The sequence below is a fragment of the Lissotriton vulgaris genome, chromosome 6 (genome assembly GCF_964263255.1).
Source record: "Lissotriton vulgaris chromosome 6, aLisVul1.2, whole genome shotgun sequence".
Classification (NCBI taxonomy): domain Eukaryota; kingdom Metazoa; phylum Chordata; class Amphibia; order Caudata; family Salamandridae; genus Lissotriton; species Lissotriton vulgaris.
The window spans coordinates 83,547,036-83,561,551 of NC_141694.1; the positions used below are offsets into that span (position 1 = coordinate 83,547,036).

Sequence of the window (14,516 nt, forward strand, 5' to 3'; positions counted from 1 at the left end):
TAGTACCAGCCCTGAAGGAACTGCAGTGGAAATCTCAACTGGCATCAGTATGAGCCCGGTAAAAAGGTCTCAATTGATTAGTCTGCATAGCAGAAATGAAATTTTACATATGAGATGACTAAATGAATTTTGGATTGTGATTTACTAATTAAATGTGATATATCTTCATGTGAATAAAAAGAAAAAGAAAAGAAACATTTGAAAAATATTCAGCTGTTCTGTGGGTGGTTTGATTTAGATTTGGAACTTACCAGTCCTTTTTATAATTTGGGACTCCCCTTTTCATGTTGTTTGGTAGGTTGGGGTCAAGCCACCCTTAGCTTTCTTGTACTTACCAACCGTCTACACTTGGTGGAAGACTTTGATCAGCAAATGGATTTTTTTGTTGGAAGCGCCTAGCAAATAGACTGGTCATGCACCACGCGATTTGGAGCAGGACTTGTGTTTCCATTACAACGGCATCTTATGTTTCCCAGTCCATAGCTTCACATGGTGTTGCCAGATCCTCTGTAGGTGCATAAGGGAACAGTTATTGCATGGCTGTGATGGGACTTAAGCCCAAGCACTACAAAACCATGTTGTGTGGGTCTGTGACAAACATCTGGTTCCTGCAGTGCCAGTACAGTTTGAAGGTGGGGACATTTTCCCTAGCGCATTGTTGATACAAGTCTTCTGAAACATAAGAAAACCAACCAAGTTGTAAGCAGAGCTCCTGATATGCAAGGAACTAACACTGGTATGCAGTGCTGGGTGAACCTTTACATGTGTCTCTGCTCAGTTACGTGTAACGCTGTGTGGAGACACCAGATCCAACGTCTGGCGTGTAGGGGCTTGGCTAGAAATTTCTCCAGATTCAGTTTGGCACCTGGGAGTATTCAAATAGTGAGGAATCTGCAGTTAGAATAATTCATTAGAAATAAAAATATCAAATAGTTAAATCGTTTAAATTAGTATCCATACATATTATGCTATTTATTTAAATACCTTACACCTTAATCTGCAAGAAAACATAGGTTAAGCCATCCCTTGCTGCATGTGACAAATATACATTTTGAAAGCTTAAAGACTTACACAATTTCTTTTACTAAGGAGTCTTAACCCATTCACAAACTAAATTAAAAAAAAGATGACAACAGTTGCTTCCAAACCAACATATAAATGGCAGCCACATTGTACTGTGCATCATTACAAACCTGCAATTGTGCTTTTTGCTTGTTTTGGAGAACTGTGTGGTCCGTATTTGTTTCCATCTCTGCCACATCACTTTTTCCAGTTGAAACGACATCTCTCCTATTTTTCTCATTTGAAGTCACTGGACTGTTGCTTGAGTTTTTACTATTTCTTTGGGAGAAAACAACTGGTGTGCTGCTTTTTTCAACTGAAGGCACACCTTGGGTGTCTTTTCCCGCTGAAGCTACTTGTTTGCCAATTTGTGAAGATGATGTCCCAGGTTTGATGCTTCTTTGTGCTGATACCACCGACTTGCTAGTCTTTTCAGCAGAGCCTTCCTTGGCTTCAGTGGAGGATTTTTGTGATTTGGCTTTGATGGTAACACCCAAAATCATAGCGACTGTTTCAAGTTCGTAAAGCTTTGTCCTAGCAGCTGCCGCCTCCTGGCATATTTCTACCATTTCAACCTTAATAGAATCTTGCATTCGGGTCACTTCATTTAAGACTGCATCTGTGTTGGTGTCTGTGTCATGGGGTTTCTTCCTGAGCATTTCCGCTAATTGAGAAAAAAGAAAGGAAGACCTTGTGAACATTTAGGCAGAGAATTGTTTTTTCTAATAACAAAGAACTTGTTTAATCAATTCAACAGTTTTCAGATTGTTCATGCACAGTAAAAGATACTGCAAGTGCTTAAGCACTACTAGAAAGTGTGGATTGGGGGTGCGGAGTGAAAAAGAAAATAAGTTGGGTCCGTCCCTATTTGATGACAGCTCTATTTTTCATAGATTCACATGCGGGAATCTGAATAGATAGCAGTTATCACATATGTATGTATGTTTATACAAGACGGTATGAAGTACATAATGTACAAAAGAAAACCTGTACATCGCCCTGTGTACATCACATTTCTATACCACTTATTCAGATACTTATATACATAAGTATCAACTTCAAAATATGTATCCCTGGTTACCCTGTATCTGGATGACAATATCTGAAAGTCATGATTGGTGGGCGGCACTGTTTGGGAATTTCTATTGTGCTTGCGTTGAATTTACAAGTGAAAATGTTAAACTTTAATTTTAAATTTTCGTTTTGGCAGTGAAGTTGCACGAATTATCTGCACAGGTGTGCTTCATTGCAAGGAAGATAAAGTCAGTGAAGAAACATTTGCAATGTAGATTTAACACAATTGTTGGCAGCAGCATCGCTAAAACGTCACCATAATCAACTGTTGATGCTTAACGCAGTTTTGTAATTGTGCTACCACACATGAATATAAAATGATTTATCGGTAATTAGAATGTTTCTTCACACCGCAACGTTAACTTCATTCATGCACTACATTCTGGTTCCTGACAACTAATAGTGTTTTCTTTATGTTCACTAATGAGTCAGATGTTATAAGGCACCTCACACATAATGTATGTTTAGATTGAGAAAGGCTGCGAGACAGCCGAAAAACATCTCTGAACGTTCTTTTATTTTCATCTTCTGTTTATTGATTATAGAACAAATGAAAAAGATCAGACAAACTGAAGGCCCATGTCCCCAGTAAGAAGAACAACCAAGCAGAGCCATTATCCACATTAAATAACCTGGTAGTATGACAAAGGCATGCATGGTAGAATCAATCCCAGCCAATACATCTCGGAATCAGTGTCATAAAGCTTTGATAAAGTAGGAGATAGATTGTAGTATCCCTCCTAATGCAAACTATCATGAGAGGATTTACATTCCAGCGAGAAGCTGAAAACACAAAGAGAGGGAATCCACTATATCTCCAGCGATAGACTGTAGTATATGGTTGTATAGGGCAGTTCGATGTATACATGTTGACCTCTGATCATGGGGCCCTTTAAACATTGCAGGCAGCAAGGAACTGTCATCAGTGTCATGTATGTAAAACTTGAAGAAACAGAGAAAAACCCCCCACAAAAGTAACTCTTAAGGAAAAGGGGAGAAAGGAGAGGATGTGCTGAGGGGTAGAATCTACATGAGAATGTTGAGGTCGTCGGGAGGGAAAAGAGGCTGTCCTCGAGCCTAAATGGACGAGCGGGTCCTTTAAACAGATATAAGCGTGTAAGCGGGGTGGAACCAGTCTGGAGTGTCTAGTCACGGTAAAATAGTTTATGAGAGGCTGCCAGATCTGAGTGAATTTGGCATCTGTGTGGTTAATGCGAGCAGTAAGTAATTCAAAGGGCAATACATTCCACAACCAGAGGAACCAAGTGGCCACGGGGCGAGGGTGCAGTTTCTTCCAATATTCCAGTGTCTTATCTGGTAGTATTGCAGTTGTGCCCCTTCCGTGAGGTGAAAAGCCTGCCTACATTGATCAAATTTAAGGAAGTTACCACCCTGAAACAGGTCTTGAATGACTCTGCATTCGTCATCTGTGCATGCAAGAAATGCCTGTGGCTGCAGGGCAGGAGGAAACATAGGGTTGCGAGCTATAGGGGTATTGGGGAGGGGAAAGTAGTTAGACCCCGGGGTACCGCTAGCTTGTCCCAGATCTCCAGGACTGTCCTTGTGGGGGCAGCAATGTATGCACTGCGAGGTCGAGCCCCACGTGGGTCCAAGCCAAATCCGATGAGGGTCTTCAGAATACCGCACGATCTAAGTGAAACCAATATTTTTCGCTCTTGCGAACCACCCATTCCGATATGTACCAGAGATGGCAAGCCCAGTAGTATTCCAGAAGGTTAGGGCACGCCAGTCCTCCCAGATCCCATGGCATCATCAAGATCCTATTAGAGAAGCATGGTCGGGAGGTCCTCCATATAAACTTGGTGAAATCTCGTTGTAAGGCTAGGATATCAGACTGTTGAATTGCCGTGGGGAGGGACTGAAAAAGATACAGTATTTTGGAGAGTAGAGACATTTTAATGGTGTTAATGCTGCCAAGCCACGTGAGAGGAAGGCCCTTCCATCTATGTAGTTCCTCCCGGATTGCAAGTCTCTATCTAGGCCAATTGGCCGAGGTCCATGTCGTGAGCATGGGAGTTAGATCGAGGCCCAGGTACCATATTTGAGTCATCAGTCCACTGTATCGGGATCACTTCCTTCAGACCCTGGACAGCTTCAGTCTGAAGAGGTAGGTTAAGGGCACGGGACTTAGTGAGATTAATCAGATATCCTGATGAGTCTTCGGAAGAATGCAAGAGAGTAGCTACTGCTGGGAGAGGTAGAGGAAAGCGAAAGAAGGAGGTCATCAGCAAATAAAGAGGCTTTATGTTGGTAACCCCCAATAGGCATACTCTGTATGTTCTGGTTGCAGCGGAAGGCAACAGCTAGAGGTTCTCCCACTAAAGCAAACAATAACGGGGATGAGGGGAATTCCTGTCTGGTACCACGATGGATGGAGATAGGGGCAGTGAGACGCCCATTGAGGCGAATACGAGTGGTAGGCTGCGCAAAGGGCACCATTAGTATGGACATCATCCATGGACTCAATCCCACCCTTTGCAAAACCGCCCAGTGGAAACCCAAATCCACTCAATCGAAGTCTTTCTCGGCATCGAGGGAGACCAAACAGGCGGCGATTCTTCGAAAGCGTGCTTTTTCCACCAGATGGGCTAACCGCCGGATATTATCCGCCCCTTGTCGCTGGCGGATAAATCTAACTTGATCAGGGTCAATAAGACCCGGAAGATCAGGTTCCAAGCGGTTTGTTAGGATTTTCGTGTAGATCTTCGCGTCAGTGTTTAAAAGGGCAATAGGACGATATGACGCCGGCAGCATATGATCCTTAGAAGGCTTTGGGATAAACACGACCTCCGCTTCAGACATAGTTGGATTAAGACCTGAGGTATCTGTGAAGCTGTTAAAAAAAATGTAATGGGGGGTGTGACCTAGCGGGCGAAGATGGTGGACGCAGCTTGCTAGAGCTCCCACCGGCCCGACATTTATCAGAGTCAATTATCCTGGCTCCCGGACCCACAAGACGGTACACTGGCCTAGACTTGTGGCGGAAGGTGTGAGGTACCATCCGGTGTGCCAGACGGAGCTCCTGTGCTGCCTGGAGCTGAGAAAACGGCCGCAGCTCTTCGAGGCCTAGTCCCGGCGTGCGCAGCCGGGCCTCAATTTTGGTGGTGACCAAGACGGGCGTCCCTGGAGCGGACCTTCGGCGATGGCATCTGGTGCCGCCTGGCTCTGCTGGCTCGGCGCCGGAGTGGGGGTCAGAGACCTCATTACACCCCCCTGCCTCCTGAGGAACAAGTTACTTACCTTCGGTAACGATATATCTGTAAGAAACATTAGTTAGTGTTAGATTCCTTACCTTAGAATATCCCCAGGCGTCAGTCTGGATCCGGAAACTTTTGCGTAGCAGTACCCCTGCGCGTCGGTAGGCGTAGTCTGCAGGCGTCCCCTGCGGCTCCGCGTCCGTCGTCGGCGTCGTGCGCCGTGATGACGTCGCTGGAGTATATAGACGCCGCCTCCGCGCGCTGACGTCAGTTCTTTGTACACAGCTTTTCCGCGCCAGGAGACGCAGAGCCATGAGAGAACCAACACTGGTGCCATGTAAAAACTAGGGCCCTGAAAGGGATGTCCTTAACCCTAGGTATCAGTTCGCAGAACGGGGAGGAAGGGTGGGTTCGGTAAGGAATCTAACACTAACTAATGTTTCTTACAGATATATCGTTACCGAAGGTAAGTAACTTGTTCATCTGAAAGAAACACGTTAGTGTTAGATTCCTTACCTTAGAATACATACCCCAGCAATACCAACCCCGGTGGTGGGTCTGCGAACCAATACAATACTACACCAGAAAGTCCTGGAGGACAGAACGGCCAAAGAAGCCATCCCTCCGGACTTGACTGTCCAGGCAGTAGTGCCTCGCAAAGGTGTGCAGCGAGGCCCACGTAGCCGCCTGGCAAATGTCCTGCAAGGGGACTCCCCGGCCCAGGGCAGTGGTAGCCACCGTGGCCCGAGTGGAATGGGCCCTCAGCCCAACAGGAGGCTCCTTCCGAGCCAAAGAGTAGCACGCTTTGATGCAGAGAACGACCCATCGAGAGATGGTCCGTTTACAGACCGCCCGTCCCTTCTTCGCACCCACGTAGCCAACAAACAGTTGGTCATCCACCCGGAACTGGCGTGTGCGATCCATGTAAAATGAAAGCGCACGTTTTGGGTCCAGACGATGGAGCCGCTCTTCATCCTTTGAAGGATGCGGAGGCGGGAAGAAGGAAGGGAGGGTGATGGACTGCCCGATGTGAAAGGCCGAAACAACCTTGGGCAGGAAAGAAGGTCTAGTCCTCAGAACCACCTTGTCAGGATGAATAGACAGGAAAGGAGGTTGGACAGAAAGAGCCTGGAGCTCACTCACTCTCCTGGCAGAGGTGATGGCAACCAGGAAAGCCGTCTTTAAAGTCAGGAGACGGAGAGGGCAAGAATGAAGGGGCTCAAAGGGAGCACACATCAGAAAAGTTAGAACCAGGTTCAAATCCCACTGAGGCATCACAAACGGAACAGGGGGAAACATGTGAGTGATGCCTTTCAAGAATCGAGTTACAATCGGGGATTTGAACAAAGAAGGCTGATCAGGAAGCCTTAGAAAGGCTGAAAGGGCAGAAAGGTAGCCCTTGATAGTGCCCAGAGCAGAGCCCTGCTGGGCAAGAGAAAGAAGAAACAGAAGAACCTCCGAAAGAGGGGCAGAAAGAGGATCCACAGCCTTTGCTGTGCACCATGCCACAAATCTGTTCCACCGACAGGCGTATACCGACTTAGTGGAGGGACGCCTGGCTGCCAGAATAACATCACAGACTTCAGGAGGCAAGTCAAATGGCCTCAACTGCCGCCGCTCAATCTCCAAGCATGGAGGTGGAGACTGGACAGGTTCGGGTGGAGGACCGTCCCCTGCTGCTGCGACAGAAGGTCCTCCTGAAGGGGCAGGCGGATCGGGGGACCGACTGACATGCTGAGTAGCTCGGGATACCAGTATCTTCGAGCCCAGTCCGGAGCCACAAGGATAACTTGGGCCCGGTCGCGCCTGATCTTCTTCAGCACTCTGGGCAGAAGTGGTATAGGCGGAAAGGCGTATAACAGACCGCAACTCCACTCGCGCCGAAAGGCGTCGCCGTGCGAGTGCCGTCTTGGAAACTCCAACGCGCAGAACTGATGACATTGCGCGTTCTCTTCGGTGGCGAATAGATCTAACCAAGGCTCTCCCCATTGCAGAAAGATGCCTTGCGCCACGTCCGAGTTCAGACGCCATTCGTGATCCATCGAGCACCGACGGCTGAGTTCGTCCGCCCTGGCGTTCAGAGAACCTGCCAGGTGTTGAACCGTCAGAGTCACGCCCTGACGTTCCAGCCATTGCCAGAGGCGCAGAGCCTCCTGGCAAAGGGTCCACGACCCCACTCCGCCCTGTTTGTTGCAGTACCACATGGCGGTGGTGTTGTCGGTGAACACCTGCACTACACTCCCGTTGACAAAGGGGAGGAATGCCTTCAGTGCCAGACGAATCGCCCGCAGCTCCAACAGATTGATATGGAGCCGGGACTCCGCCGGAGACCAGATGCCTCTGATCTCTGCCTCTCCCAAGTGGCCACCCCAGCCCTGGATGGACGCGTCCGTCACGACAACGTGCTCCGGTTGGGGAAGGGAGAGGGACTTGCCCCTGACCCAATCGCGGTCCGTAAGCCACCACTGCAGTTGTCTCGCAGTGCCCTCCGAGATCAAGACGTGGTCGGACAAGTTGCCCTGATGCTGGGCCCACTGAAACTTCAGGTCCCACTGCAGAGCCCGCATCCGCCACCGGGCGTGATGCACCAGAAGGATGCAGGAAGCCATCAGTCCCAGCAGCCGCAGCGTCAACCTGACCGAAACCCGGGATAGCGGCTGAAAGATGGGAATCAAAGCCTGAATATCCCGAACCCGCCGTTCCGGAGGATAAACCCGAAACTGCGCCGAGTCCAGAACCGCTCCGATGAAAAGGAGCTTTTGAGAGGGACACAGGTGTGATTTCGGCACATTGATGGAGAACCCCAGGTCGTGCAAGAGGTCTGCCGTCATCTGAAGGTGGTGGACGACTGTCTGGGGCGAGCCCGCCTTCAACAACCAGTCGTCTAGGTAGGGGAAGACTGAAACCCCCAACCTGCGCAGATGGGCTGCGACCACCGCCATCACCTTTGTGAACACCTGTGGGGCGCTGGTAAGGCCGAAGGGAAGCACGATAAACTGAAAGTGCTCCAGGCCTACCGTGAACCGCAGGTAACGCCGGTGGGCCGGCAGGACGGGGATGTGAAAATAGGCGTCCTGCAAGTCCAACGCTACCATCCAGTCTTGTGGGTCTAGAGCAGCCAAGACCTGAGCTAACGTCAACATCTTGAACTTCTCCTTCCGGAGGAAGCCGTTGACGTTCCTTAGATCCAAGATAGGACGTAGGCCCCCCCTTGTCCTTCTTGGGCACCAGAAAGTAGTGGGAATAACAACCACGCCCTACTTCTGGCCCAGGAACGCGCTCGATGGCCCCCTTGGCCAAGAGGGCCGTAACTTCCTCCTGCAGAAGTGTCAAGTGGTCCCCCGACACACAGTGGTTCTGCGGTGGCATGGCTGGAGGAGAGGTCTCGAAGGGGAGGGAGTAGCCCCTTCGGACGATTTGCAGCACCCACCTGTCCGAAGTGATCGTGCGCCAGTGAGCGTGGTGATGGCGAACCCTGCCACCCACTGGCGTCACATGGGGCCGAAAGCACGGACTAGGAGGATTTTGGGGTAGATGCTGCGGGGGAAGGTGTGGTCTGACCCCGCCGTTGTCCCCGACCGCCACCACGGCGGTTTCCACGGCCGCCACCGCGTTGAAAGGATTGTTGCGGCGCGTGGCTGGCAGCACGTGTGGGGGCGCCCCTTCCTTGGCCACGAAAGGGACGAAACGAACCCGGTTGCTGACGCTGGGTCGAGAGACCCAAGGACTTGGCCGTGACCCTGGAGTCCTTGAAGCGTTCCAGCGCGTGGTCCGCCTTGTCACCGAACAGGTGACAGCCATCGAACGGCATGTCCATCAAGGTATTCTGGACATCTGCCGAAAAATTGGCGGATCTCAGCCAGGCGTGGCGACGAATTGCCACCGTCGTTGACATAGCTCTGCCCAGCGAGTCGGTCGTATCAAGACCACACCGTATCGAGTACTTCGCTGCATCTCGGCCCTCAGCCACAGCCTGACCGAGTTTTGCCTGCACCTCCATGGGGCATTCCGGCAGCAGTTCCGCGACCGTATCCCACACAGAGTGGGTGTAGCGGCCCAAGAGGCAAGCGGTGTTGCAAGACCGCAGGCCCAAACTAATGGACGAGAAGACCTTCTTGCCAAATTGGTCATACCTCTTGGATTCCCGGTCGGGCGGGGCCGACGGGAATGCGGACTGGGAGGTCGAGGCCTGGATCACCAGACTCTCAGGAGTGGGGTGGGTAGACAGGAACTTGGGGTCGTCCGGACAAGGACGGTGGCGCCTGGCCACGTTCCGATCAACAGGCGGACCTGAAGCGGGCCTGGACCACGTGCCCAACAGAACGTCTGACAAGGCTTCATTAAACGGCAGCAGTGGCTCCTGTGGGCATGACTGCGGTTTGAAGACCTCGGTGAGGATGTTAGGCCTCACGGCCGCGACGGGGAGCTCAAGGTGTGAGGCCTTGGCAGCCCTCATCAGCACCACAGAATATGCAGCTCCCTCCACCGATGCCACGGAAGGAGGAGAGATCAAACCAGGGTTAGGAGAGTCGTCCAGACCACTGGCATCCCCCAAGTCACCTGTCCAGTCTGGGTCATACTGGCACTCGCGTGACAGAGGGTCCTCGGACCCCTCCCAACCTTCACCGAACTCTTCATCTTCTCCGTATTCGGAGTCAACGATGTAGACCGGCTCCTCGGGGTTCATGGGCCCCATCGACACCGGCTTAGACATGTTCTGACCGGGGTCACTCAAGTCCTTCCAGGACCTTAGCACAGAATTTCATATGCCCAAGTCCCAATTCTTCAAGTACTTACAATTTCGCCACGCGCTTGCACCTAGTTTGGTTGGCTTGGAACAACTACCGGAGTTTAGCCCAGTGGAAGCAAAAATCTTTATGGGAGACCTTGGGGACAAGAAGGTGTCCCGAATTGATCAAACCCTAGTCACTCATTGCTCCGCTTCTTTACTCCCGCTGAAAGATAACTGGGAAAAGGATGTTGGCCCCTTGGACGAGGACGACTGGAGGGAGGCCTTGGAGTCCCCACGTGGGGCTGCAATCGCAGTGCGTCTCTGATTGATCCAGTTTAAATATTTGCACAGGGCATACTATACCCGGGAGAGATTGTGGAGGGCGGGCCTGATTGCATCCCCAGAGTGCCTGCGCTGTGGGACTGAGAGAGGAACGCTGTTGCATACGGTGTGGTCTTGTGTTGTTCTGACCCGGTTCTGGAATGGGGTTTGGAGCGGTTTGTCGGAGGTACTGGGATGGGATCTCCCCCGCACTGCCCGGTTGGGACTTCTACATGTTTTGGTGAATGTGGGTGGGAACATCTACAAGCGTCACCTCCTACTGTTGGGTCTGGTGGTAGCTAAGCGGGACCTGGCGAGGGCTTGGAAGGGTGAACGGGCTCCTCCACTGGGGGCCTGGAAGGCAGGCCTTGACTATTTCATGGGATTAGAGCGACCTGTGTTTGAGTCCAGAGGATGCCCACAGAAACATTTTAAAATCTGAAAACGGTGGGCGGATTACAGGGGCTTGACTTTGGAGCCTCCAGCAGCCCCGGACGATGGGTTGCCTACTGTGGAGGACCTCCAGGCCTAGGGTGGCACTCGACGATTGTTGTAATGTGTTCAATTGCTGGGGCTATTGTGATCACATGCACCGGGTTAGGGTGGGATAAGGGGTGGGTAGTTGGGACGGCTGGGGGGGGTAGGAGGGGTATTTCCTATAATTGATTGGGTTGTAAGCATATCGAAATGTGCCTTGCCACTGGACAGTACCTTCCTGATTGTGGAAAACTGTATTTATGCCTTGCTTAATCAATCAATAAAACCAGATGTGAAAAAAAAAATGTAATAAGTATTCTCGTAGTAGTGGTTAAAAAAACTGATAAGTGACTGGGAGGCTGTCTAGGCCCAGCGTTTTGCCAATTAGAAGTTGTTTCAAGGCCTTCGCGATTTCGTTGTGGGTGTTAGTGTCTTCAGTTAGTTGCGCATGATAGGCATCAATAGGGTCCCATGGGCAAGAATTGAGGAAATCATCGACCGTTTCAAGAGAACAAGGCGCATTAGCGTAAAGTTCTCTATAGAAAGGGTCTAATTTCATGTTTTTATCAGCCTCGACGTTTAAGTTTAGCAATATGTGATTGTGTGGTCTGCGCACGGATGCATCGTGCCAAGCATGCCCCAACCTCATCCCCCCTATATAGACTTTTTGCTTAAGGGTGAGTCACTTTATTGGTGCGATGCAAGCACAGTTGGCCCCGCAGTTTACCAAGAATCGGTTTATTGTGGCGGAATGGTTGCAAATGATCTTTGCGTTCTAATATTTTCATGTGACTAAAGAGGGTAGTTTCCACTATCCAGGCCTCCCTAGATCTGATGATAGAGATGGACATAATGACCCCTAGAATACTGGCTTTAAAAGCATCCCACCTAGTGGCCTCAGAGGTGTCAGTAAGTGTATTAGTCAAAAAGAAAGCCTCTATCTCTTTTCGAATGTCCACCACATCGACAGGATCTCGTAGGACGTGGGGCGAGGGGTAGTTTCCATCTAGGAATGGGCTCCCTACGTGGGTTGAGGGAGGTTTATCGAAATGAGAACATGGGCATGGTCGGATAGGGAAATGTCAGAAATTTCCGCCCTCCTCAGTGCGCATATCAGGGAGAGTGGTAGAAAGTAATAGTCAATACGAGAATATGACCGGTGTGCATGAGAGAAGACAGAGTAATCTTTAGTGTCCGTATGTAGATGTCTCAATGCATAAACTAAACCTAAGTCCATAATGGTATTTCTCAGCGAGGCTGGCATTGCCCCAGCCCCCTGGTATGCTTGTGCAGTACGATCCCATTTGGGTTCCCAGACCAGATTCAAATCAACTCCAAGAAGAATCGGTGTTGTGACTGTCTGCAAGAGATCCCCAAGGTGTAGGCGTAAAAAAGCGTCTTGATTCTGGTTAGGGGCATATATGTTAACGAAGGTCAGGGACCATCTACCCCAAGTCACATGTGCTTTGATAAACCTCCCATCCTCATCCGCCACAGTCCTTGTATTCATTGCCTGCCATCCAGGTTTGAAAAACATGAAAAATTCAAGAACAATTGGCCAACTGGGCCACATAATGTCAGAGTCGGAGGACTCGCACCTCATCGAGGGGCAGGTATAGTCAAAATGTCATGTTACAAGAAGAAAAGGAGGAGTCATCAGGGACAGGCTGTAAACCTTGCCAGGGAAGATCCAATAAGAAGCATTCCAAGAGAACATCACTCCTTGTGGTCGGGAGATCGAGCTGGAGAAGATAACAGCTCAGAGAACGAACGTGGCTTATGATGTCTTGCTTGACTTCGGAAGATTAGAGTTCCTGCATGCGGAGTTTGGACCTAGGCGGCAGGAAAGTGGACCACATCAGGCAGAGGGGCCCATCCCGGCGTTCCCACGATGACAACAGGTCCTCTACCTCAGGCTACGAAGGAAGCTGTAAGAGCTGTTGGGCTTCTCTCAAGGACCGTAGGATAGGTTTTTCCCTCCCAGACAAACATCAGAGCAAAGGGGTGGCCTCATTGGTACTTAATATTGAGATCTCTGAGCTTGTTCGTTACGGGTTTGAAGTGCTTCCTCCACCGGAGCGTGGCCGGGGCCAAGTCCTGGAATATTTGAATTGAGAGTCCATTATACGAAACAGAGTTTATCCCATGGACTTTCTTCAAGATGGGCTCCTAGTCTGTAAAATAGTGTACTCTGGTAAGGATATCCGGAATGGAATCCGGCAGACTGCGAGGGCCAAAAACACGATGGCTCTATCAAGCAGGGGTGGCGCAGCTTGTTCGTTCTCCCTGATAGCCTGTAGCAGCTCCACTGTGTACGCCATAATGTAGTTTCCTTCTGTCCCCAATGAAACCCCCCCCCCTCCTAAAACGCAGGTTGCTTCGCCTACTGCGATTTTCAAGGTCTTCTTGTTTCAGCTTCTTGTTTCAGCTGTAGGGTGATATTCTGCTCTTCAATTTCAGACAGGTTTTTCCACAGTGTTTCATGGTCCTCCAGCCTGGTATCCAAGGTGGGTTCCTGGTCGTCCACTCTGCCCCCAATTTCTGTAACCTCCCTGGGGATGTCTTGCATCCCAGCATTGAAGTCCTCCTTAAGGGACCCAATTTAGTCGGATGCCATGAATACCTGGGTGATTGGCACTTCCAAGAAGGGTTTCCCGGGCGCCGGCATGGAGGGGTTAGGAGTCTTCCTGAAGCTGCAAGTTAATCTTAGACCAAAGGGACGTTACTGGATCCCGCGATACGGGAGATGCAGCAACCTTATTCGCTTTGTTTTTCGCAAGCACAGCAAAATGATAAGCAGAGACCACAGATCCGACCGTAGGCAATAGTCATCTCCCAAGGCAAAGTGAAAGGGTGGGTAATAACGCAGATGTGATCATTCTTTCTCTACGTAATCACAGTGGTCTTGGGTTTGAGCAATGAACTCTGAATGTCCAACAGCTCCCAACATCCACCTAGCCGACTACCCCACTGCAAGTATATGTCAGACGTGGTCCTCGTAATCCTAAACAAGACTCGCCAAGAGGGAGAGGGTTCGAGAGTCCCCTCCATTCACAAGCTCCCAACACCAGGCCTAAAGCCCCCCCCCCAAAAAAAAAGCAAGAAGAGGAGGGGATGGGAGTGGGGCTCTCGCCTCTCGCTGGGGCTACAGAACTCCCAGATGCAGTCTATCAGTACTTTCTGCTTGTTTCAGGTCGTAGAGTGGCAGGGGGAGGCTATGCGTCCAAGAACCCCCCGTACAGTCAGGCCTGGGGTCATGGGGGGCTCTCCCACTGCTCAACGGGGTCTCCCCAGCACATGCACCCCACAAGACTCACAGTGTTCTCCTCAGTCTGTAGGCCACCACTACACGATATGGATCACGCAGGGCAGGCCCAGCCGGGGCATCAGCAGGGGTGCAGTGGGGGATCAGGACGCCATTGGATCATTCCCTGTATGCAGGAGGTCGCAGAGGGCAATTGCAGATTCCGGGGTCACTTCAGTGGGCTATCACCCGATCGGGACGTTCCAGGCTCAGGCCCGCAGATCAGCGAGCAATCGCGCTGTAGGGCGGTAGAGAAGGCCTACGGGGAAGCCAGCAAGGTCCATAAGCTCACAGGCAGGGCAGAGACTCCCACAGCCTGCCATCTTTG

At 50.5% G+C, this 14,516-nt stretch overlaps 1 protein-coding gene across 2 annotated transcripts in view; it reads right to left on the minus strand.

Annotated features, from left to right (window-relative positions):
* The window catches only part of LOC147706833 (uncharacterized), a 461,037-nt gene that overhangs the window by 144,659 nt on the left and 301,862 nt on the right, over positions 1-14,516 (minus strand). For both annotated transcript variants that reach the window (XM_086925970.1, XM_086925971.1), the window contains one exon: positions 1,194-1,726. In XM_086925970.1, the coding sequence (XP_086782096.1) occupies positions 1,194-1,726 (533 nt within the window). The remainder of the gene's footprint in view (positions 1-1,193; positions 1,727-14,516) is intronic.